This window comes from Geotrypetes seraphini, chromosome 6 (assembly GCF_902459505.1).
Source record: "Geotrypetes seraphini chromosome 6, aGeoSer1.1, whole genome shotgun sequence".
Taxonomy (NCBI): Eukaryota; Metazoa; Chordata; class Amphibia; order Gymnophiona; family Dermophiidae; genus Geotrypetes; species Geotrypetes seraphini.
In genome coordinates this window covers 198,198,703-198,224,756 of record NC_047089.1, presented here as the reverse complement: position 1 = coordinate 198,224,756, position 26,054 = coordinate 198,198,703, and the positions used below count along the sequence as shown (strand labels likewise).

Here is a 26,054-nt window from a genome sequence, read left to right as displayed (position 1 = left end):
CTCAGTATTTTATAGACTTCTATCGTATCACCCTTGAGCCCCATCTCTTCTCCAAGCTGATGAGCCCTAGCCGCTTTAGCCTTTCCTCATAGGGAAAGTGTCCCTTTTATAATTTTTATTGCCCTTCTCTACCTTTTCAAATTACGTTATATCTTTTTTGAGATACGGCGATTAGAATTGCAAACAGTATTTAAGGTGCAGCTGTAACATAAAGCAATACAAGGGCTTTATAACATTTTCATCTTTGTTTTCCATTCCTTTCCTGATAATTCGTAACTTTTTTTTGCTTTCTTAGCCACCACTTCACATTGAGCTGAGGGTTTCAACGTATCATCGACTAGAGAGTGACACGATGGCTGTTATCCACCGAAACGGTGGGGGGGAAGTGCTCACGGTGGGTACAGGGACAAGGCCATCCACCGCCCCGTGGAGCGGTGAATGGCCTTGTCCCTGCAGTTAAGAGAGGGAACACGCAAGGTCACCTCCCTCTCTTCCCGAATCTATCTACCTCCCTCCCCCTTACCATCATGGCGTGTTTTAAGATTGAGTAACTTGTTCAAAGCCATCAGAGCCTGCATTCAGTCGCGTGAGTCTGTAGGCGGAAGCTTCTCCTCTGATGCAACTTCTGATTGCGTCAGATGAGATGCTTCCGCCCACAAATGCACATTACTGCTCGGGCTTTGAACAAGTTACTCAATCTTAAAATGTGCCGCGAAGGTAAAGGAGAGGGAGGGAGATAGATAGATTCGGGTAGGAAGGAAGGAGGGAAGGGGCCGCACGAGGGGTGCCAAAGGGCAGTGAGGTGGAGAAGAGGAAAGGGTGGTGGAGGAAAGGAACAGACGCTGAAGTGGGTGAAGAGGAACAGACGTTGAAAGGAAATGGGGAACAGATAGTGAGGAGAAAACACTGAAGGGAAATGGAGAAGACAGAGTGGGGAGAAGACACTGAAGGGAAATGGGGGAGAAGATGCTGAAGAAAAATGGGGAAGACAGAGTGGGGAGAACACACTGAACAGAAATGGGGAACAGAGAGTGGAGAGAAGATGCTGGAAGGGAAATGGAGAACAGAGATGCCAGACTATGGGGGGAGCGGAGGGAAGAAGATGGGTGCCAGACCAATTGGGGGAGGGGTGAAAGGAGAGGCATAGTAACAGAGCAAATGGAAGACGTAGAGGGAAGACAGACAGTGGATGAAAGGAATTGAATGAGAAGATGAGGAAAGCAGAAACCAGACAACAAAAGGTAGAAAAATTTTTTTTTTTTTTTTTTGCTTTAGGATAAAGTAATATATTAGTTATGTTTATAAAAATTTATAAACAAAGTCCTACTAGCTCAACATCTCTTTCTCTAGTTCAGCAGCCAGAACTTTGATTTATAAGGAAGAAATAAGCTAAATATTGTAGTACTGAGGCTTGTATGGATGCTACGGGGATAGTAGTCGCGGGGATGGGGCAGCGGGGACAGGGCAGGGACAGTGGTCGTGGGGACAGGGCGGTGACAGGGACGGTGGTCGCGGGGACGGAGACAAATTTTTTACCCGTGTCATTCTCTATCCTCGGCGATGACACATATCCAGTGTGGAACCCTGCATCACATAGCCATAGTTCGGGTTCTTCTTTTTCACATGCATCACTTTGCATTTGCTCACATTAAATGTCATTGCCATTTTAATGCTTATATGTACATGTTCTCTATTTTTAACAACAAAAAAAATCATGATTGTTTTCCAGATGATGACGCAGTAGTGGAAATGAATATTCCTGGCAGTGAAAATAAAGAAGTTGTACTCCGAAAGCGGACAGCGGGAATCCTAGACATGGGTGGCGTCTCGACTCAGATAGCATATGAAGTCCCTAAAACTGTAAGCTTTGCCTCCTCACAACAGGTTATTATCTGTACAATTTTTGAGCTTTTTTTTTCTTTGGCTTTCCTTTTCATTAACTTCACTTCATCCCTTTTTGTTTTTGAGTTCTGATCACCATTACTGTCCTCAATGAGGCACCATTTCTCAAAAGCTGTGGCAGTGGAAGACATGACACGTGATGTGCATCAGCTAAGATACTTATACTTCTTTATTGGCATCATGTTTGTTAATGCTTATTTTTTAATTTGTCCCATTTAGAAATAAATGTTTCCTTGAAGGTCTGAAATTTAGGGTTAGAGCTTAGCAGGAAAAGCAGCTTGATGTTCACCAGAATTACCTCTGAATGTTTTTGGAGATGAGAACACTTTAGTATAGCACCATAGAAATTAAAAAAAAAAAAAAGAAGAAGTCAGTAGTACTCACAAACCTAAAAGGATCATCCTATCTGTTATTTTTTAAGTTTTATCCTTACTCACTCTCCCATCCAACTAATACATTCTCATCTAGCGAGAGCAATTGAAGTAATCTATAAGAGTGTCTTTGCAGATCTGCTGGTGCAAGTTGTAGGATGTGTGCATGTACGGATGTGTTGGGGAACTGTGTATATGGAGAAGAGACATGGAGGTGTAGATGTATATGTTTGGAGGGGAGGGAAATAGAATGGAGAATGGCAAGGGGATTAGATGTATGGTGGTGGTGTGTTTAGGCTAGAGATTGTACTTAATTTTCAAAGAATCCCAGAAAAATAAGCCTGGGTCTTATTAGTTGTTTTTAATAGAAAATACTATGGTGAGAGTCATACTTTTATCCAGAGCAGTTTGCAGACTGCAAGAAATCCAGCCAATTAATAATCCGTACTTAAGGCAATTGGACTTAAAATGACGAGAGAAATGTACCACATCAGCAAATAAGTGCAGAGAAGCCTGTGCCTGCAGAAGATAGCACTTTTACATCATCTGTGTGTAGGTATTACTGAGGGCACTAATATAGTACAGCAGAGGTGGAGTTGTGAAGTATGTGTGTGCTGTATATGGGATTCTATTTTAAAAAGGCACATAGGGGCCTCTTTGAATTTCTCAGATCGGCATGCCTTTATAAAATTATTCTGTTACTGCGTAGTTAAGACAAGCGAGACCAAGTATTTAAAAGCATTTATATGACCTGCTGGCAATAGCTACATGACCGATGTGTTGTCCTTAAGCAAAATTAGTAGGTTAAAAATATGCAGAGGGAAACTTCATAACAGGACAACTGTATGAAATTTCAAAAAAGCACCTGTTTTTATTAGGGCTGCAAGTTGACAACTCTGCAATTAATACATTAATTATTAATCACAATAAAAAAAATTATTTGTGCTGCAGCATCTCTTGTCTCCTCCAAACATCTCTTCCACTCCCAACCCCTGTCCTTGGTTTAATCCTGCATTCTCCCTCCCCCCACCCCGTGATTCAACATCACCTCCTTGCACCAGTCTACCTTAATATCTTAAAGATTATCTTTTCTTTGGTCCTCGACAATGGCATTGTTGCACATATGCTGCCTGCGGCTTGGACCAAAGCTTTCCCTGTGACCCATCTCAACTTCCGTGACCTCATTTCCTGTGTCTGTATGAGCAGGATGGTTCAGAGAAAAAGCTTCTGAGGGAGGGAGATTATCAGCACTTTAGGGAAGGATAAGGATGATTGGGATTTGTTTACAGTCAGAGTGCTTTACATATTATATACATGGACTTATTTTGAACCTGGGCAATGGAGGGTTAAGTGACTAGTCCAGAGTCTCAAGGAGCTACAGTGGGAAATAAATAAAATACATTCAATTATGTGGATAATCATGCTTAAAAAGTTTTAATTGTGCATTTAATTGTGATTAAAAATTTTAATCAAAATAGAGCCCTAATTTTTATAAATTGTACCAAAAAAACCTTTTTTTTCCAAATCTTTATTCATTTTTTTTTAAACACTTGCAATAAGTGTAACAGCATTTATAACAATTTAAACTCAAATATAACACTTAACATTCTGTTAAACTCCATATCAGAATTTATCCCCCTCCCCCCTAATCAATTACATTCTTAAAAATCAAGAAAGCCTACCATAAATTCCATTCCTATATACCTTATTTAACGCTCAGATCAAAAAATCCTTCCCCCCTCCCCCCATCCCGAGTAATTGGAAGAACTGGAAGAGACTTAATTACAGTTTCTCGTGGAACTCTATATGTCACATTTATAAAATGGAAAGGACAAATAGCCTTACAGCAGGGGAATTTTAGAAAATTTCAGGAGATATGGGAGCCATTAACAAAATATTGTAATGATTGAATTTTATTTTTCTCTTTAAAAATGTACAAAAAAAACCTAAAGCCTTCTGGTGAAATTCTACACCATTCTATAAAATAAGAGTACTCTACTCCCAAGAAGGGACCATTTTAAATTAGAGCTAAAGTAACAGCAACTCATCATGCTTTATCAATGCTCTATAACCTCACTCGTCGATCCCCGACTTCAAATATTTTTGGAATGCAAATAAAAATGTTCTATTTTAAAATTCACTTTAATATTCAAGGAGTTTGATGTCCTTTGAATACAAAAAATTAAGGGTTTATTTCATTGGAAAACTCAGTGTTAGCTGCCATTGTTTATATCAAAAGAGCCAGAACAGGTAAAAAGTACATTTACTGTGAGAAGTGCAGGTACTTTACGTGCAAATGAGGTAGTCAGCTTCTAAGTAGTGCTTTGAAGAGATGTGTGAACATTTGTTTACTCTTGTAAAAAGCTATGAAAATTGCCTCCCTCAGATACCCACTTAAGTTGTAAGCAGTTTTGGGAAGGGATGTACCATATGTGAAAAATATTGGAATAATAGTACAGAAAAATAAACATAGCATTCACAAATTGCATAATCCTTTCCCGTTAGGAAAACACCGCTTAGGTTCTAGTTCTGCCAGTATTTGTAATAATGTCTAGAATCCAAATATACTGGGTTTTACTGAATACCAGCCAAACTGGTCTGAAATACATGCAGATTATCCTCTTGGAATAAAACTTGTTATGCCTTTAAACTTGATCTCATTTTAATAAATTTCTATGTTTTCAGTGGGTAGGATGGTATCTTGCTTTAAAACCTTTAGTGACTATAACCTCTATAAAGTCTGACACAGTGCTTAAATATGATCCTTAGGAGAAACACCTATTGTTAATCAGGGATACTTCAGCATTGTGTCAGCAGCTTAATTTTGTGAAACTTTTAGGTTTTCCTGATTTATATTTCCTATTACTTCACAGGAAGAGGTTGCTAAAAACCTGCTAGCTGAGTTTAACTTAGGCTGTGATGCACATCAAACGGAGCATGTGTACAGGGTATACGTGGCCACCTTCCTGGGATTTGGTGGTAATGCTGCACGCCAGCGATATGAAGACCATATTTTTGCAAGCACAATGCAAAAAAATAGGTACTCCATGCTGTGACCTTTTTCTTTGTAGATAGTAGTGTGGGGTACCATAAAATAGACTAGAAAGAAGATGTTAACTACATACTTTACTCTTGTCACCTTCAATTCTTTTCATCCAAATGTGTGTATTTGACATGATCCTCAGAAAAAAAAAATATTTTGCTGCTGCCAGCTGTTCAGTGGACTGCAATAAATTCCATATAGTGTTAAGAAAGTTTTAGTTTGCTAGGATGGTCTGTATTTTAGTACAATTTCATCTTGATTAGCTCCTAGTCTAAGCCCCTGTACATGAGAATGTTAACTACTGAATAAACTTGGATAAAAAGATATACTTCTTTGATTTATTCAACACAAATCGATAACCAACAGTTCTGTTTCACTCTAGGATGCTTGTCGTTCTCTTTTATCAGGGCTTAGATTAGGATCTAGCAAGCCAGGGGCCTCTGTCTAAGCATTTGCTTAAGTGCTTCTGTAAACAGAGCTTTAATAGTTAGAATAGATGTAATTCCTTTTCTTCAAAAGATGTATTTTTTTTTCTTATTACTAATTTTAGTAATAATTCAAAAATTCTAATAAAAAAGTTAGAACAGATCATTTGTTAATGGTCACAAACCCTTTCCTGGCTACAGCACATATACAAAATAGGAAAACCACATTAACACTAAGCTTTGTTTTATTAAATGGGTTCAAATATTTGGGTAAGAGGACAAAATTTCTGATGAAAGGTTGTCAAACTAGGAGTTTAGAGAAGATGTATCTTGACTGTCGTAGCAATTCTGCTAAGCATTGGCCAATTTGCCTTCTTGTGCAGGCTTCTAGATAAACAGATAGGCATGACGCCTGAGAGTCCATATCTGGATCCTTGCTTGCCTTTGGATGGAGAAGATGAAATTCAACATAATGGGCAGCGCATGTACCTTCGGGGTACAGGAGCGTTTAACCTCTGCCGGGAGGTGATACAGCCATACATGAACAGGACAAACGAGACCCAGACCTCCCTGAATGGCATTTATCAGCCCCTGGTGCTCTATCAGAACAGCGAGTTTTATGGCTTCTCTGAGTTCTACTACTGCACTGAAGATGTCTTGCGAATGGGAGGTGATTACAATGCTGCCAAATTTATCAAAGCTGCAAAGGTATATTGATTGCATTATCATTATTTTCCTATTCTCACAGGATAACACATCCAGATGGGTTAGTTTTATGCATATAAAATACAAAAAACATTTGCTGAATGGAGGTACCTCGGAGGAAGTGTATTGTCCCCTGCTTATATCGTAGTAGCAAAATTAAATTTTTAAAAACCTCATATTTCTCAGGATTGCCAACAAGATGCATGTAGCCAATCCATCGGAGTCCATTCTTATTGTAGGTTTCAAACACACTGAAATAAAGAGGCAAAAAGAAAAATACTCCACAAACAAATGCGGAGAAAAACTATTTGCCTCTCAAAATCAGTGTATCAGTTTCAAAGAAACTAATAAGTAAGATCCAATTCATACAAAACACTGCCACGCGGTTGATATTCAGGAAGACCAAGCATAAGAATTGCTTTATTGGGACAGACCGAAGGTCCATCAAGCCCAGCATCCCATTTCCAACAGTAGCCACCCCAGGTCCCAAGTACCTAATTAAATCCCAAATAGTAAAAATTTCTCCGAGCCATCTCACTAATGGCCTATGGACTTCTCTTTTAGGAAATTATCCAAACCTTTTTGAAACCCTACTAAGCTAACTTGATTTCATCACACTCTCCAACAAAAAATTCCAGAGTTTAATTATACATTGTAAGAAGAAATATTTTCTGTGGTTTGTTTTTAATCTACTATTTAGTAGCTTCATTGCATGCCCCCTAGTCCTAGTATTTTTGGAAAAAGTGAACGAGCGATTCACCTCTACCTTTTCTACGCCACTCAATTTTATAGACCTCTGTCATATCACCCCTGAGCAGTCTCTTCTCCAAGTTAAAAAACCCTAGTTGCTTTAGCCTTTTCTCATAGGGAAGTTGTCCCATCCCTTTTATCATTTTCATTGCCTTTCTCTGTACCTTTTCTAATTCTGCTATATCTTTTTTGAGATATGGCAATCAGAATTGCACACAGTATTTGAGGCCATAAAATAGAGTAATACAAGGGCATTATAACATTTTCATTTTTGTTTTCCATTCCTGATAATTTCTAACATTCTATTTGCTTTTTTAGCTGCCGCCACCACACATTCAGCTGAGAGTTTCAATGTAACCTCAACGATGACACTTAGATCCTTTTCCTGGGCATTGTCCCTCTTCTTAGTGCAACTCCATTAGTTGCCTCTAAGAACTTATGACCTGGTTTTCATTCATTTAATCCCAAGAATATTGAAGAAATTAAAGAAATTAGCAAGGATCTCAACAAAATCACTCGTTAGTTGGATAACAACCCTCTGCAACTCAACCCTGGAAAATCAAGAGCATTTCTTTTATCGCTTATTGGCTCCCAAGACATTGCCTCTCCAGTGTTACTTTCTAACATAACTATTCAATTGCTGCCAACCTTAAAACTCCTAACAACAAATCTCCTCTATTGTACAAAGAACATTCTACAAATTACATATGAAATGATTAGTCTCTCATCTTCTACACCCACCAGCACTTAGGCCCGGATTGTAGGCGGCCAACTGCTGCCTAACCAGCCAATCGGGATGCACGTTTTCTAAAAAAAAAAACCTCCTAAGGCAGACCGCCTACTTTGAAGGCACTTCCAGGAGCCTAGGGAGGTGCACAAGCTCGCCTAAGGCTAGGCGTGGCTTGGCCAGGAAGTAGCCTTAGGCGGCCGTACATGCCTCCCTAGGCCAGCGGAAGATGCGTACAATGTAGGCCAGCAAAATGTTGGCCTACATTGTAAGCAGACGTGGCTGCTGAGCTTATCACGGCAAAGAATCTCCCATGGGGAGGTGGCCTAGGGGATCTGGCCAATCAGAATCTTAGGCTACTCCAAGTACATCCCAGAATGCACTGGGAGATGGGCCTAAGATTCCGGTTGGCCTGCCGGCTGGCCATCGATTCCAGGTTAGGGGGTCCTGGTGGGGGGTGGGGAGAAACTTGGGGGGGAGTATCGGCAGGAGGTTTTGCGGGTGCTGGGCAATGTTTGGAGAGGGTTTGCGGGTGTCGTACAGAGGGGACTGGGCATCCCTCCTGCCGCGCAATGTTCGGGGGGAGTTCCGGCAAGAGGGATTGGGCATCCATCCTGCCGTTAGTCTTTGCGGGGTTGTGAGCGATAAGCTCAGCGTCAACCCAATTTTCTAACCAGCGTCTGTAACATATACGTCGGTTAGAGAATCGGGTTGTTAGGCAGGCTTAGGCACAATTCTTATAGGATGCCTGTGTGATTCTCAAAAGCCGCTTAGGTGGCTTCTGAGACTGGGCGTCCTATACAGAATCTGGGTCTTAATGTGTTATTCATTAATCTTTTTGCACTTTGATTACTGTCATTCACTCTTTTATGGCACTGATGTAAAATACCTACAATCTTTACAGGTGATCCAAAATGTAGCAATCAGATTAATTACCGGGAAAAAGAAATTCAACCACGTCAAACCTCTATTGAAATCAGCTAATTGGTTACCTATCAAACTTCGACTAACATTCAAAATTCTACTAATCATGTTTAAAAACATGTTAATCAAGATCACCTAGTAATACCATATCAACCGAGCAGAAATCTGTGCTCACATCATCTACTCTTAATCCCAACTTCAAGACACATCATGTATGAAGGTATCCTTAACAGCATCTTTTCTGTAATAGGACCCATACTTTGGAATGCTCTTCCCATATAACTTAAACACAAAACCTCCCTTGAAAATTTTAAAACAACACTAAAGACCTTGTTTAGAGATGCATTTGGCTAATATACTGTGTCTAGCTCTTATCAAATTTTTGAAGATGTTGGTATGTAGGAAAATAGAGCTGCTCTGTTATTGTTTTCTCTTGTTACTTTTGTTTTAATTATTATATTTGCTCTGTCTCTTTACCTCTTCCCCTCCTTTCTGTCCCTACTCCCCTGTCTGCTAAAATCATTTTATGGTAAACTACGTTGATATTATGTTTAATTGCAGTATATAAAAAAATAAAGCGAATTTGGAACTTAGAAGGTTCCTGAGAATCTATCCTCCTCTTTGTGACTGCTAAACCATAGTTTTCTTGTGTGAATGGGCTGAAGTTCAAATGTCTTCATGAAAAATTATTTTTTATATATTTATTTATTGGGATTTATTAAGTGCCTTTTAATGAAGAGATTCACCCAAAGCGATTTACAATACATTAAATAGTAATCAGTTACCCTTAAGTCTTTTCCCCTATCTGTCCCAGCAGGCTTACAATCTTCACTGTGGCACCTGGGGCAATATCAGTTGGTTAGAGCTTGGAATGATTTTTTGTATGAAATATGATCTTATAATTCCTGCCTTTTGATTTCATAAACTTTTGAAGATTTACTTATTTGATATATACTGTATCTTTTTTAACAGGTGTGGTGTTATAACTGATTTTGTTTTTGATGTTCCTGGTTCAAATATATAGATTTGATTTTATTTTTGTCTTTCCTTGGTGCCCTTTTTACCCCATTTTCATCTAGCAGTCCAATGATTCTTTTCCCAATTTCTTGCTTCTAACATAACCTAAAAAGGTTTTACTATGTATTTTTGCCTCCAACATAATCTTCTTTTCATGGTCTCTTTGCCTTCTTTATCAGCGTCTTGCATTTGATTTGCAATTCCTTATGCTGTTTCCTATTATTTTCAGTCAGATCCTTTCTCCACTTTCTATAGGATTTTCGTTTAGTTCTAATAGCTTCCTTCACATTACTTGTTAACCACACTGGCTGTCATTCGGTCTTCCTTCCTCTTTTTTTAATATATGGAATGTATCTTGCCTGGGCTTCCAGGATGGTATTTTTGAATAACATCCACACCAGATGTAAATTTTTGACCTTTGCATCTGCTCCTCTAAATTTCTTTTTTACCACTCTCCTCATAGTCTCCTTTTTGTTTTTTTAAAGTTAAATGCTATTGTATTGGATTTCCACTTACTCCAGTGTTATGATCAGTGTTGTCAAGTGTTTCCCAGCATCATTATCTTCTGCACCAAATCATATATTCCACTAAGGACTAGGTCTAGAATTGCTTTGCTTCTTGTTGGTTCCTGAACCAACTGCTCCATAAAGCAGATTTCATCAAGGAATTTTACATCCCTAGCCTGCCCTGAAGTTAATATTTACCCAGTCAATATTGGGGTAATTGAGATCATACTACTTAGAGAAAGGAGAACAAGCACATTCTTATAAATCACCAATATGACCAACACGTGCTTGAAACTGGCCACCCGATTCTCTCCTGTGTTATAACTTCACTCAGTCATTCCCTGCTATCAAACTTTCAAAACACATGTTGGTCACATTGGTAATTGAAATCACCCATCATTATTTTGTTACCCAGTTTGTTAGCCTCCCTAATTTTTGAAACATTTCATTGCCTATTCATCCTGACCAGGCAGACGGTAATAAACTCCTGTCGTTATCATTTTCATTTACACATGGAATTCTTCTCAAAGGGATTCCAAGGTATTTTTTTTACTCTGTTACCATCCATTGGCAGGAGGAAGTAGCCCACTAGTATGGCAGGACTAAAGGAAAATAAATTTGACAGGTAAATACTTTATAGAACAAGTGAGATTTAAAAAATCTCCAGAAAGTTTTTTTATTTTTTTTATTTTTATTTTTTATTAGGATTTTATATACCGCCTATCAAGGTTATCTAAGCGGTTTTACAATCAGGTACTCAAGCATTTTACCTGTTGCTCATTGTTTCAGGAGTTGCTTGATAACTGCCCTTTAATTCTCCAGCCCTTGTGTGCTATTTGATCTTGGATTAATGATACATAGGGTATAGTAAATGATAACAGATAAAGACCTGAACTTTATCCATCCATCCGGTCTGCCCAATAGTCACATGTATTATAAATTCATGATTAAGTTGGCTTTCTTTAATGTTTCTGGGACATGGTCTGTAGAAGTCCACCTAGTATTGCCCTTGGGTTCCAACTGCTAGAATTGCCGGCAAAGCTCATTCCAGCTTATCCAAATCATCTTGTCATTTGCAAGATACTGACTGTAAAAGTCTGCCCATTACTGTCCTCAAATTCCAGACTACTGGAGTTTCTGTTGAAGCCCTCAGTAGCTAAACTCAATTGCCATATACAGGGGGACAGACCATTTAAATCTGCCCAGTATGGCCTTAACCATTCATTTTGTAATTAGAGATTCTATGTGTTGATCCTACACTTTTTTGAATCTCGTAGACATTTTCATTACCGCCACCTCCCTCCAGAGGGCATTCCAGGCATCAACCACCCTCTCCATGAAAAATAATTTTGCAATATTACTCCTAAGTCTACAATCCTGCAACCTCAATTCATGACCCCTTGTTTTACCATTTTCCCTTCCTTTCAAGTATTTAAATGTCTGTATTATATATCCCCCCAGTGCCTCATCTCCTCTAGAGTAGATTTTCAAAGTAAACATATACATATTTTCACTTTGAAAAGCACTTGTGAACTTCATACTTTTCTGGTCATTTTCAAAACTGCCTCAAATCTATTGGGACAAAAATTGAAAAGAAAGAAGACAGTGAATAGATTATAAATATGAATTGAGAGAGCCATGTTAATACATGGAAGAATTGGCCTATAATTTTTTTATTCTATACGTTTCATTTATCAAGGTTGCTTGCTTACCATATTCTGACATTTTCTGCATATGTGCAAAAGACCCTTTCCTCTGAGTGAATGAGGGCACCTGATTGAGCTTGTGCCTGTAAAATACCTCATTCCTTCCTAGCCAAACTTAAACTTGTCTTGTTTATTTCTATATTAGGACTACTGTGCCACCAAGTGGTCAATTTTACGCGAGCGCTTTGATCAAGGCCTTTATGCTGCTCATGCTGACCTCCATAGGCTTAAGTAAGTCCCTTCTAGAAATGTTTCACATTTTGTATACCAGAAACCAGCATCAAAGGAAACCTAAAAGCAGACTATTAGTAGAAGTGTAACATACAGGTCTGCCTTTTCTTCTGAAATTATCCATTATTAGTGTAGGTTGTATGATAAATAGAAAGTTCAGATGGTCTATCAGTAATCGAGTTTATTAATCAGTATGGAATGTATTAATCTTCAGTTTGTGATGTCATCCTATCAAGGATGGAAAAGATACCAAAATTGAGAGCATGTACCTGCATATAATGTGTACAGTGCTGTGTATATCTAGTAGCACTATAAAATGATAAGTAGAAGTATTAGCCATGCTGATGGTAATAGGTTGTTTTTCTGTTTTATATTGTCTGATACCGTTTCTCATGAAACAGATTACACTATTGATTTATGATTCTTTTTGGATTCATAATTCAGATTTCTAATTGGTCTAGTGCTAATGTGAGCTATGGTCAATGATGTGTATACTCAACCTTTTGTGACCTCGGCTTTCTTGTAAGAATTCACTGTATCTAGTTCAACCTCTTTGTTTTCCCCTAGATACCAGTGCTTCAAATCTGCCTGGATGTATGAAGTCTTTCACACTGGCTTCTCTTTTCCCGTGGATTACCATAATTTAAAAACCACACTCCAAATTTATGACAAGGAGGTGCAGTGGACATTAGGAGCAATCCTTTACAGGACACGATTCTTACCATTACGGTACAGACATTTTCTGTCTTATACTCTAGCAGCCATTGTAGGTTGGAGTCTTTGAGTGCAATTGATTTTAAACTGAATGGCATTGAAGTGCTCCTCTGTTCAGGAATTGTGAGTGAATCTTTACTGCTCCTACATGCATTGTAGTGGAAAAGAAACCTGTTGCAGTGAAGACTGTCAAGTTTCTCTTTATTCCCTCCGGTTGGCTTTTTTCTCTTACTGTTTGCCATGTGATTTCTTATCAGTGCACAGTCAGTGTGTCATCAAATAACCCTGTGTATTTTAGTAGCTGCTCATGGCTGAATGTAAATGGCAGCCCATCATAATGGCACTTACAATGCTGCTCTTAAGAACAGTGTCAGTTCTCACCAGCATGAAGAGGGTGTGAGTTAAACTCATTCAATACTGCTGCCAACCTTATGATAACTAACTGGCCAGTGGCATCTGATGGCCTAACAGATATATTGAGATGTAAGCTTTCAAGGACTAGAGCTCGCTTTGTCAAACACATGATGATGCAGACTCTAACCCTCCAAAAACTTGTGCCTCTGTAAGACCCAATATCTGGAGCTGGTTATTCATTTGATGGCAGCACTAGACGCACAAACAAGGTTTTTGTTTTTTAATCAGCAGAGATTTGCAAATAAACACCACTTCATAAATTGGTTTGTGATACATTATGTATTTACAAAAGGGATAGACCAGGGGCCTAGCACAAAAGTTATATGGAAATTGAAGAAATTTAGCTATTTTTTCTGAAATAATGTATGAGCAAAACTTAGTTCTGCAAAAGAGCAGATGTAACCGATATGTTGAAGTGGTGACATGATCTCTGCTTACTTAAACATGCAATGGAGTTATCCAATTGTATAACGCTGCTAAATATACAAGTAAAGGGAGAGTCAGGGTTTCACTTTGTCTAGTATTTAGTCTGTAAGATGCTATGAGTCTTCAAATTCTTGCTCTACAGCAGTGTCTCGCAAACTTTACGGCCGGCGGCACACTAAATCCAGTGCTCTGGCCGGAAGGCATCCGGAAGTGCACAAACGTTGACACGATGACGTCATGCACATGCACAAAGGCCCATCTGGCCGCGATCCGCCAGTGGAGGGGTCCGGGGAGAGACGCCGGCTAGGAGGAGAGTCATCTGTGCCGGCTGACTTCCTACAGGATGTGTCTCTCGCCATGAGAGGCATTTCCTCTAGGTAGGCAACTGGCATGGACGACTCCTCACCAGTGTGTTGCGGCACACCAGAAATCTCTGGAGGCACAATTTGCGATACACTGCTCTATAGGCTAACAGGATTAGTCCTAAAAATTTGTCACCATGCCCACAAAAGCTTTTACCTGCCTTCTGCAACCTAATTACAAGGGATGCACTCATTGAATCCAGTATGTGTCTTGTTATAGTTTCCTATTATTTTGAAAAAAGTTTAGGGGAGCACATTACAGGAAACTCAGGATTATAAAGAAAGAAATGGTTAATGTAAAAAAAAAAAAAAAAGCACAACTAGTTCACCAGCAATATTCACTAATATTTTGCTTACTGAATTTTCTGCAGAACGATTCAGCAAGATAATTTCCGAGGTGGCCATTCCCATTGGAGAGGCTTCTCTTTCGTCTACACTCACTACCTGTTTTCTGCCTGCTTTCTGATCGTCCTGCTGTCTATTGTGCTGTACCTGCTGAGGTTGCGTAGAATTCATCATAGAATGCAGCATAATACCTCCTCAGCTGTTTTGTGGCTGGAGCAGGGCCTTCCACCGCCCAAGATTGTGGGCAACTTGTGAGACACTGAGAGGAAAACCTAGGAAGGCATTGAAAAGCGTACCTTAAAGCCATTTTTGTCTCAGGGGCTCTTCTCCTTTGATGCCTGCAGGATCTCAGAAAGATCTCTAGAGAACGGACATGGCTGTAGAAAGGAGAAGTCTAAACTGGTGTAGGGATTTTACAAAAAAAAAAATCCTTTATATTGCTAGTTTAAAATAAAGCAGATGCACTTTCATGTTAGAAATAAGATCCTTGATCTCTAGAAAACTGCAAGACAGAAAATTAACAGGGTACGAATTCTACCATCAGTGTTGAGAAGGTATTAATTTAAATATGTTGGTTTTATTTAGCCTGCCACAGGATAGGCCAAACTTAAAAGGATTTTCTTTTCAAGTGGTGGTCTAAAATGTGTAATGTTTGTCACTGATCTGCATGAAGGAGAGGAAATGTAGATGTTGCAGTTGAATGCTGATGGTTTTTAAAGGTGATCTGCAAATACATCGGTTAATGAATATATGTGAACTCATGGCCACTTCTACCCATTCACGAGATTTGTTTCTTACATACAGCCTTCTCTCAACTCATGGTAGGTAGTTTGTCTCACCCCTTGTTCCAAGTTTTGACTGAACAGCTATTAATTAATTAATTAACAAGATTGACTGTGTTTGGAGGCAGTGGAGGCAGATTCTGGGTAGAGTTGTGATTTCTGATATAAAATACATGTGCATCACGTGTAAATGTTCATGACTTCATTTTAGTTGAGTTTGGTTGCTTCTGTGAGGCAGTTTTATACACACTAAGGGTCTGTAGGCCTCTATTTGCTCTCCTAACTGAGGTGACCTTTTCTGAAATTACTCTTTGTGTTTTGTTGCACTGTCACTGAAAGGTTATAGCGCCAATAAAGTAAGTCTGATATCAATATTTAGGCAATTAAGGTACAGTGCCAGTTTGATTTTCAGGATATCTACAATGAATATGCATAAAAAATTTGCATACAGTGGAGGCAGGATATGCAAATGAATCTCATGTATATTCATTGTGGGTATCCTGAAAACCTGACTGGCAAGGGGGTACTTCAGGGACTGACTTGGGAAACAATGGTGTGTATAATGTTATGCAGAATGAGTTCCCACATTGTCTAGAAGCTGTCCTGGGTGAATATCAGATTTGCAGAAGAAAAGGAGGGGCCTATATTAAATGTATAAAACCTGATAGGTACCAGGTACAGTAATCAAGATAATTTAATTCCAAACTGTACATTAAATGATAATGTACTTGCTAAAGAGGAATGCATATGCAGATCACCATTAAAAAAATAAATAAAGTATCTTAAACTGATATCTTCATTTAGGGCCCTCATTTTACAAGCTGCATTTCTATTCAATATGTGCACAAACTGTCCCTTAAATATTTATCTTGCATAAATGTTTGTCCCCCATCTTACAAAGCTGGAATATGCACATATCAAGTGCGTGTAGATGCGAAGGGGGTATGGTCTAGGTTGGTTTTAAGCGGTATAAAAATTTTTCGATAAACTTGATGATGAATTCATAGATGTTTAGTCCCCTTTTACAAAGGGGACTAAATGTCTCTGTCCTAATTGATGTCGGGAGTTATACCTGCTACCAAGCACATTTAGGGTCTGGTAAACTGCTGCTATTGAGCAGCACTCCATTAGAGGGATTAGGGAAGATTTTCTCCTTAGTCCACTAGTGGTTTTTATCCTCCCCACCCTCCCTTCCCCTTGTCAGACTGTTGAGGAAACTGATTACTCTGTTAGTGTTGGGATTTTCCTTGTTATGTTATGTGCAATCTTATATCCTGCTGAATCCTCAAGAGTTCTAGGTGGGTTACAAGCAACTTATGTTTCTAAAATTGCAAAATTAACCAGTTACTGTATATGTTAGCACTGTTGTACAACATAACTGGTTATGTGCTGGCTTTAAAATAGAGAATGACACGGTGGTTGTTACCCGCGGCTAGCCGCGAGTAGCTGCGGGTAACCCGCCGAAACGTGGAAGAAAAAATAGTGGCCTCTGCGGGGACAGGGACAAGGCCATTTACCGCCCCATGGAGCGGTAAATGGACTTGTCTCCACAGTGAGGCAATCAAGGATCACGTGGACCCCACCCGCCCGATCGCAGCGTTCCGCCGTCTCCCTCCCTCCACCTCACCTTAGATGTAGAGCACTGTTCTTCAACCGCCAGTCTGCAGGAAATTGCTGCCGGTCCACGCAGGGCCGGCAAGATTAAGGGACAGACACAAAAAAAAAAAAAAGCCTCCCTCCTTTTCCCCTGCTCTTACTGCCCTGCTGCAGTTGCTAAAGCCGACAGGAAGTCTTTCCGACGTCAATTGTGACGTCGGAGAGGACGTTCTGGGCCAGCCAATCGCTGCCTGGCTGGCCCAGAACGTCCTCTCCAACTTCAGAATTGACGGCGGAAAGACTTCCTGTTGGCTTTAGCAGCTGCAGCATGGCGGTAAGAGCAGGGGAAAGGAAGGAGGAAGGCTTTTTTTTTTTTTTGAGCGGCAGGGAGGCAGCAGGCTGGCTATGGCTAGGGAGAGAGGTAGACAGGCAGGCTTCGGGGGTGGGGGTGGGACAAAGTGTGGAAGGCAGTGAGAGGGACATAGGAAGGAGGAACTGGGGGCACTAAAGACATGGGAAGGATGCACTGGGGGCACTAAAGACAGGAAGGGGCATTAAGGATATGGGAAGGAGGCACTGGGGGCACTAAAGACATGGGAAGGAGGCACTGGAGGCACTAAAGACAGGAAGGGGCACTAAGGATATGGGAAGGAGGCACTGGGGGCACTGAAGACATGGGAAGGAGGCACTGGGGGCACTAAAGACAGGAAGGGGCACTAAGGACATGGGAAGGAGGCACTGGGGGCACTAAAGACATGGGAAGAAGGCACCGGGGGCACTAAGGACATAGGAAGGAAAGAGGGAGGGAATAGAAAGGGACAATTCTTGGGCCTGAGTGCAGAAAGAAAGAAATGAAAGAAAGGATACACAGACAGAAGGAAACGCAACCAGAGACTCATGAAATCAATCACTAGACAGCAAAGGTAGGAAAAATGATTTTATTTTCAATTTAGTGATCAAAACGTGTCAGTTTTGAGAATTTATATCTGCTGTCTATATTTTGCACTATATTTGTCTATTTTTCTATAGTTACTGAGGTGACCGAGCTCGCGGAAATGGGGTGGAAACGGGGTTTTTAAATTTTAGTCCTAGTAGTTTGCCAGTCCACAAAATAATTCTTTTATTTCTACCGGTCCATGGGTGTAAAAAGGTTGAAAAACACTGATGTAGAGTATGACGGCTTTCTTTTTCGCCCAGCCGCATGCGTTCAAAAAGCCGCGCATGCGCAGCTGCTTGAGTTGATCAATCTTCTCCTCTCCTGCAACTTCCTGTTTCCGGTTGCATCAGAGGAGAATATTGAACAAATGAGCAGCCGCGCGTGCGGCTGGGCGAAAAAGAAAGCCGGCATACTCTACATCTAAGGTGAGGTGGAGGAAGGGAGATGACGGAACGCTGCAATCGGTCGGGTGTCTGCTGTTTTTGTATCACTGCCTGCCTGCGCTCACATTCCAGATCCTCCTGTTGCTCATTGTACTGCAGCATCTGCATGATTATGTGCTCAGGTGGGCATTTTTAGTGTGCACAATTGACCTGATTTGAGCTATAGGTGAACATGGGGGACACGTCATTGCAAGGGAGGAAAAGTCAATTGATTTATTTTATGTTCTGTTTTTACTACAGGGCAGAGGCACTGAAACAGATTCTCAGTGCAGTAGTAGTAGTGGCAGGACTCTCTTCATGGTGTTTCGCAGTACTGAGGCTTATATGGATGCTGCGGGGACGGTGACGGGGCGGTGAAGGGGGTGACGGTGACGGGGCGGTGAATGGAATGGCGGTGACGGGGCGGTGAAGGGGACGGTGAGCCGGGGACGGGGTGGTGACGGGGACAGATATTTTCCCCGTGTCATTCTCTACTTTAAAACACATCAATATTATATATGCTTATTTTTCTAAAATGGATGTTTGTGCTGCACTTACCTGGTGCCTAAATGTCCGTTTCTCCTGTAGAATCTGTTCTAACATACTGTTGAAATATGAGATGCAATAATTTGCATACCCCACCCAGTTCCTACTTTTATGATCTGTCTAAAATGGGGCTGACCTGTTTTTGACAAAAAAAAGAAAATCCCACAGCTGTGTCACTCTGAAGCCATTGATTTGTGCAGATAGTTGTAAAGGATTCCTATCACTCATCTTAATTTCACACCTACTGAGAAACTCTTGGGAACTATTGTCAGCCGAAGGTAGATGTGTGGAAGAACTTGAAAACCACCTGGACTGCAAAGAATGATTTAATTGCTGCTGAAGCTTTTACTGTCTTTTAGATGAGCTGGGTTACTTTTCCTTTTTTTTTTTTTTTTCTTAAACATCTATGTTAATTTATACTTTATTTAAGACCTAATTTTACTCGAGATTGAATTTGATTAAAAGTGGCATCTGTTTGTTCCTTTTTTAAATTGAGACTGAGGTCTTTTCCTGCCTGGAGATCATTGTTTTGCATGTGACATGTTAACTAGTTGGAAACTGACCCCCTTCAGAAAATTTCATAAAGCTTGTGTGTCTGTGCTATATTTTGTGAGTTGTGTGGCAGCAGTGAGAGATGTCTTATCAAGTAGAAAAGAACATCCCCCCACCCATCATTATAAATCTAAAAACCATAAAAAATAAAGAAAAGTGACTAATGATAGAAACATAGAAACAGACGGCAGATAAGGGCCACGTCCCATCTAGTCTGCCCACCCTACTGACCCTCCCCTACCTTTGCCTTGTGAATAGATCCCATGTGCCGATCCCATTTGGCCTTAAAATCAGGCACGCTGCTGGCCTCAATCACCTGCAGTGGAAGACTATTCCAGCGATCAACCACCCTTTCAGAAAATAGTCTTCCACTGCAGGTGATTGAGGCCAGCAGCGTGCCTGATTTTAAGGGCAAATGGGATCGGCACATGGGATCTATTCACAAGGCAAAGGTAGGGGAGGGTCAGTAGGGTGGGCAGACTAGATGGGCCGTGGCCCTTATCTGCCGTCTGTTTCTATGTTTCTATCATTAGTCACTTTTCTTCATTTTTTATGGTTTTTAGATTTATAAGTGATCTTGCCTGCGGTGTGTGTTTTATGTGTGTAATTTATAAAGGAACGTAATCCGAAAAACAAGACAGACAACTCCACAGTAAATATGCAGAAGTAGGAAGGGAACTGTACACAACAACCTGAGATAGAATTGAGTTTATTGAATACAACACACATAAAAATAATCAGTCTTTTCTTGCATATCTTTTCAGACACAACACGGTCCGTGTTTCTTCAATACTGAAGCCAACATCAGGGGTGTAGATAGTGATCTAGAAAAATATGGAAGATATCCTGCAAACAGCAGGATAGTTGGATAGGCTTGAGTAAGCTGCTTGGATGGCAACTTCAGCATTTGGAACCTAGGACAATACCAGACTTTACAGTCTACAGCCCAGAAATATCAAAGAAGAGACAAGTTAATCTAATCATGTATTTTTTAAATTTCAAGTTTATTAAAAGTTTTATACCGCCAAATCAGGCTTCAAGGCAGTGTACATCTAATAATTAAAATATTAAAAATAACAAAAGGGTATAACATAATTAATAGTATAACAAAAAGCTTAAAAACCAAGCATTAATTTGTACAAATAAATACAGAGACAAACAACAAGGAAGAAAAACATACAGAAAATAATAGGAACAGGGGGAGAACTACAATATATTAAAGTAGAGAAAGGAGAAGGGAAGCTACAAGAGGGAGGGGAAAACCGAAACTTGCAAGCTGAAAGAATTAAAGGAGGAAAACGTCCTTAAGAGAACGATTATGGCCCGAAGGCAGACTGGATGGATCGTTCAGGTCTTTATCTGCCGTTATTTACGATAGACACTTATCACAAAATAAAAAGGTTTTCTAGTAAACAACTGAAAACAGCTGGCAGATCATAAATATTGATTTATTAATAACATAAATATTAAAAAAAAGATAAAATCTTAAATACGAGTAAATTTGATTAACAAATTGTAAGCACAAAGAAAAAGAGTATAACATTGTTTTAGATACAGCGTGAAAATTTGCCAAACATGCAGATGGATATTGAAGGGAATCATTTCAAATCAAATGCAAACAAACTAAGATTAATAATTGAAGTAAAAAGGATAATGGAGATATTGTGACATCTTTTCCATTTATAAAGGAGTCCCATAGTAATGCAAGTGCCTTTATGTGGTAGGCTCTTACATCCCCATTAGTGTGCCAAATGCTCTGAAGGAGCTGCAACTCTGCCCGTGTGGGAATACACATCTTTTGTAACGTACTTCTGTATCTTGCAACTAACAAGACTGTTGGATTTGCCTACTGTACACCGTTTTATAAGAGACAGTTTCCATGTGTAAAAGATGGCACTTTAAATGTCCCTTGTATGAGCACTGTACTGTTAATGCTAGTTTTCTGTTGACCATCAGATTGAGGGATGCTCCCGCCCAACTTCCTCTATCCTCTACTGCCAGTGTGGTTTGCACTGTAGCACCCAAGCTTCACTGCAGCAGTGATGTTAAGATGAGAAGACAGTGGGCCTCCCAGTTGTTTGCATTCTCAAGGCTTTCCAGTGTCCCTCCCCTAGGACACAAGTTTCCTGTTTCTGTAGGATTAGGATGCTTCAGAACCATCAGCACATTGTGCAGCTGGGAGAAGATTTCTACAGATGGAGTGAAGGATAAGAATAAATCACATCTAGGGCTTTGATCCATCAAATATAGGTCCCTAAGTTTACAATCTGACCGACAGAATTCTATTTAGATAATGATTTATTTACAAAGCAATAAGGATAACAAATCACACACACAAAAGATTCAGATAGTTATAATGTATAACACAAATTCTTAAAGCAAATTAAAGTGATTTGGTTTTCACATGGACTCCCTACTGCCAATCAGCTGACTACCCTTCTGCAAATGTCATTGCAGAACTTAAATCTAAATGACCTGTGGGTGGTAGTAAAGTCTGCCTTGACACATGAGTAGCTGGTGTCAAGGTTGAACAGATCCATTGTAGGAGATAGCATCCACAGATAGCTCTCAACTTTATATGTTATTTATTATCTGCCATGTTTAAGTCCTATTAGCACCATGGATGAGCATTGGCCAAGGGTATATGTTGACAGACCTGCCAATCATATAAAAACCTGCCATGCCAACCCCAGATATGCTGAAATAGAGTGGACTTCCCATTCTTCAAGGTTGTTTTGAATCACCCAGGCAGCATATTAGCTGAGTCATTGTATGTTTTGCTCCAAGATTAGGGTCACAGTCTTCATTCTTAGCTGATCAAATGCAGTGAATAGTAATAGAAAGTAATCAGTATTGTAGGCTTCAGTCCTTTGATTCAGGCTTGGCCAGATTATGTTTTGTGATACACATATTAAACTGGCAGAGGTTAGATTTCTTCCTTTTTGGGTTTTTTTTAAAGATGGATGCCTGGCATCTAACTACTTTATTACTGTGTGTGGTAGAATCCATAGGTGTTGGAAAGGGTGAAGCCACGGGGGCCATGCCCCCCCCCCAAAAAAAATAATAAAACTATTGTGTCCGCACAGTTCATACTGTAATGGGTCAGTGGCAGCAATTCTTACATACTGCCTGCCGTTAACCCAGGATCCTCCCCTCTGGCAATTTCCTGCTTCTCTGTGGAAGAGGGGAGGCTTCCAGGTTAGCGGCAGGCAGCTTGTGAGAATTGCTGCTGCTGATCGATTGAAGAGCAAGAGGAGAGTTTTAAAAATTGGGCAATGAGGGAGGGAAGGAGAGATACTGGACATGGGGTGAAGAAGGGGACTGGGAGAAAGGGAGAGAGCAATGGGGTAGAGGAGAGGATAGAGGCTTGGAGAGGGAGAAAATGGAAGGAGAGATATAGGATAAGATAATGGAGGAGAGTGAGAAGGATGTTGCATAAGATGGTAGAGGGGAGGAAGGGAGATATGAATGAGGAGATAAATATTGCATAAAATAGGGGAGGGAGAGAGAGGGTACATAGGTTGGAGAAATATTGGATTAGATGGTGAAGGGGAAGAAGGGACAGATTGTGCATGGAAGAGAGAGAAATATTGGATAAGATGGAGGAGAGGACGAGAAATATGATGCATGGGGGAGTAGAAAGAGATGTTGGACCCAGAGCACAAGTGAGGGAGAGAGATGATGGACATGGGAATGGATGAGAGGAAGGAGAGATGGAGAGGGGAGAAAAAGGAAGATGTTGAATCCGGAAGCAGAAGGGAGTGATGCCAGACAGTGAGAGTGAGGGAAGAGGAAGAATGCTGGACGATGGAGGAGAGTGCAGGAAGGAAGAGAGAAGAGCCTGGGAAATGAAAGGCTACAAGGACAGGGAAGTGAGGAAGAGGGAGCAGATGTTGGGCTAGAAGAGACTCAGAACAGTTCAAACTCTTAGTGACCTACAAGTGTATTCACTGTGACTCCTCAATATCTCTCCTCTCTTCCTATACTCTGACCTAGGAACTCCATTCTTTGAGTCTCTTGTCTGTACCCTTCTCCTCTACTGCCTGCTCCTGACTCTGTCCCTTCTGCCTTGCTGTGCTGTATACCTGGAACAATCTGCCTGAATTATCTAGTGATATTCAAATCCAGCTCAAAAGCCCACTTTTTTGAAGCTGTGTTTAGCTCCTTACTCTTCCAACTTGTAATACACTTTGGGGCTCATAATCAAACTGGAATCCAAACATCTAAACACCGCCTAAGCTTTCACTTGGACGTCCTAATTGAAAAGATGTACAAGTGCCACTTTTCAAATCCAACTTTCTGAATGTCCAGCAGGACTTCAAAGCTGCTGTGTGTCCAGAGTTCAAAGGGGTGTGTTGGGAGGAGTGCTATGTGCGGTGGGTGGGTGGGTGGGCTCTGGGCAGTCTTGCAGGGATAATCAAATGTTTTGGCAAATGTCCTGGAAATAACTTATATGTTTTGAGTTAGACCTGTATTAAAAGGATATAAGTGGTATAAAAGGTACCCAAAGTGACCAGATAACCACCACAGAGATAAAATAAAGACACACACACTTCCCCAGAGCTCACCTGACTCCCTTACACCCCACAACGATCCGAATACAAAAGTGCATATCTATCTCCAGAACAGCAGCACCTGGTAGACTTACACACAGGTGTCAAGTAGCCTGGCGGGTCGGCTAGTCAACCATAAGATAGCAAGTCCCATAAACCATTCTAACTACTACATTTATGGTGGGAAGTGTGAGTCCAAAATCCCCTCCCAAACCCTACTCTGCTGCTTTATAGTTGCCACCTGCAGCCATAAGGTCTATTGGGGTGGTAGGTGAGTATAGTGGGTTTGGGGGATGTTTTGGGGGTTCACCATAACCTATAAGGGGGTTTGGAGACAAGCAGGGGATATGCAGGCACACTTGTTTGTGAAGACCTCTGACAGCCTAAGTGCCGGTGCTCTCTCAGCTAGCTAAGCTTTTGAGCTTACTAGGCATGTGCAGCAGTTCCTACACCTACAGATCCTCCCCTTCACTAGTCAGGTGTTTTTTTTTTTTGACCACTCCTGACAGGCCACAGCTCTCCCCTCTAAAAAAAAAAAATAATAAATTCTATATATTAAACAATATATTTAATTTCCCCATAGTACTAAAAAAAAGGACATAGAACAAGGAGCACTTCAATGAAGAGCCAAAGTTCTTTTTCTTCAACCCCTTTCCCCCCAAACAAATGAGACATGAGACCAAACGGAAAGGACTTAAAAGGAACAAAGTCTCCTGTACTGTCTAATGCCAGCGAATTTACCTCATTTAAAGAGCCGTTTCTTATAGGTAGGCGTAAGGACTGGGAGGGTGCTATTTGGCAGCTGACAGAAAAACTGTGATGGACATTGGTTCTTGCTCAGGGGCTCTTTGTGCTGGACCATCAAAGAAATCATCCAAGTTGCAAACTTCGCTGCTTTGTTCCCTCCCCCAGGGCCCTGTCTGCAAGGGGATGGAAGCCAACTGCCGTCGATGCAACTAGAGAGTAAAAAACTGGCAGATTCGGCAGGCCACTGTAAGAAAGCCCCAGCACTAGAATGGTGCACTACTTCTTTTACTCCAGCAGCAGCAGTTACAACCTGGGGCTCCAATGTGGAAACAGAAGCAGCTTGCTCATCTAAGGAGGCTACAGTGAAGGCTCCCATGGGCTCACATTTGGCCTTGCGCTCCTCTCCTGGCCAAAAACAACAGATTTCGTTGCCTACAGGTAGTACTTCAAAGCTGGGTAAATGCCATTCAAAGTCCAAATGGAGAGCTTCTCCAACTCCTCCCCTTCAGGACCATATGCCTGCTAAACACCCCCTCTGCCTATTATTCAGCCAAATTCTTCTCCTCAGGACTCATTCTAGTAAAGCGGTCTCCGATTTTTTTTTCCTGCTCTTCAATGTTTTATGCAGGAAAGTACAGCTTTATTCCAGCATTCTCCTCTAAATCCTCCAGTTCTGAAGCCCCAGCAGTACTCAACCTCTGCTTTTGGGCCCTTTAGCATAGCCTACAGATATGAGAACAAGTTTCAAGTTTATTTAAAATTTGATATACTGTACCATTTAAAATACAATTGTCTAAGCAGGGGATCCTGTACTTCTGTCTGTTCCTCACCAACACAGGGGGCTCATAGAAACATAGAAAGGTGACGGCAGAAAAGGGCTACAGCCCATCAAGTCTGCCCACTCTACTGACCCACCCCATTAAGTCTGAGTGCTGCTCGACCCACGTAGGGATCCCACGTGGATGTTCCATTTATTCTTAAAGTCGAGCACGCTTGTGGCCTTGATTACCTGCACCGGAAGTTTGTTCCAGTGATCTACCACTCTTTCTGTGAAGAAATACTTCCTGATGTCACCACTAAATTTCCCTCCTCTGAGTTTGAGCGGGTGCCCCCTTGTGACTGAGGGTCCCTTGGGAAGGAATATATCGTTTTCCACCTCGACACGACCTGTGACGTACTTAAAAGTCTCAATCATGTCACCCCTTTCCCTGCGCTCCTCTAGAGAGTAGAGCTGCAATTTGCCCAGTCTTTCCTCGTATGAGAGACCCTTGAGTCCAGAGACCTTCCTAGTGGCCATTCGCTGGACCGACTCAGCTCGAAGCACATCTTTACGGTAATGTGGCCTCCAGAA

The 26,054-nt window shown here is 40.8% G+C and overlaps 1 protein-coding gene across 5 annotated transcripts in view; it reads left to right on the top strand.

Annotated features, from left to right (window-relative positions):
- ENTPD4 (ectonucleoside triphosphate diphosphohydrolase 4) overlaps nucleotides 1-16,870 on the top strand; it is a 53,203-nt gene extending 36,333 nt beyond the window's left edge. For 4 of the 5 annotated variants that reach the window (XM_033949612.1, XM_033949613.1, XM_033949614.1 and 1 more), the window contains exons 7-12: nucleotides 1,730-1,884; nucleotides 5,147-5,313; nucleotides 6,125-6,449; nucleotides 12,222-12,307; nucleotides 12,875-13,036; nucleotides 14,595-16,870. In XM_033949612.1, the coding sequence (XP_033805503.1) occupies nucleotides 1,730-1,884; nucleotides 5,147-5,313; nucleotides 6,125-6,449; nucleotides 12,222-12,307; nucleotides 12,875-13,036; nucleotides 14,595-14,823 (1,124 nt within the window). In that variant the 3' untranslated portion in view covers nucleotides 14,824-16,870. The remainder of the gene's footprint in view (nucleotides 1-1,729; nucleotides 1,885-5,146; nucleotides 5,314-6,124; nucleotides 6,450-12,221; nucleotides 12,308-12,874; nucleotides 13,037-14,594) is intronic. The other variant, XM_033949616.1, reaches the window with a different exon arrangement.
- Nucleotides 16,871-26,054: the final 9,184 nt, after the last annotated feature.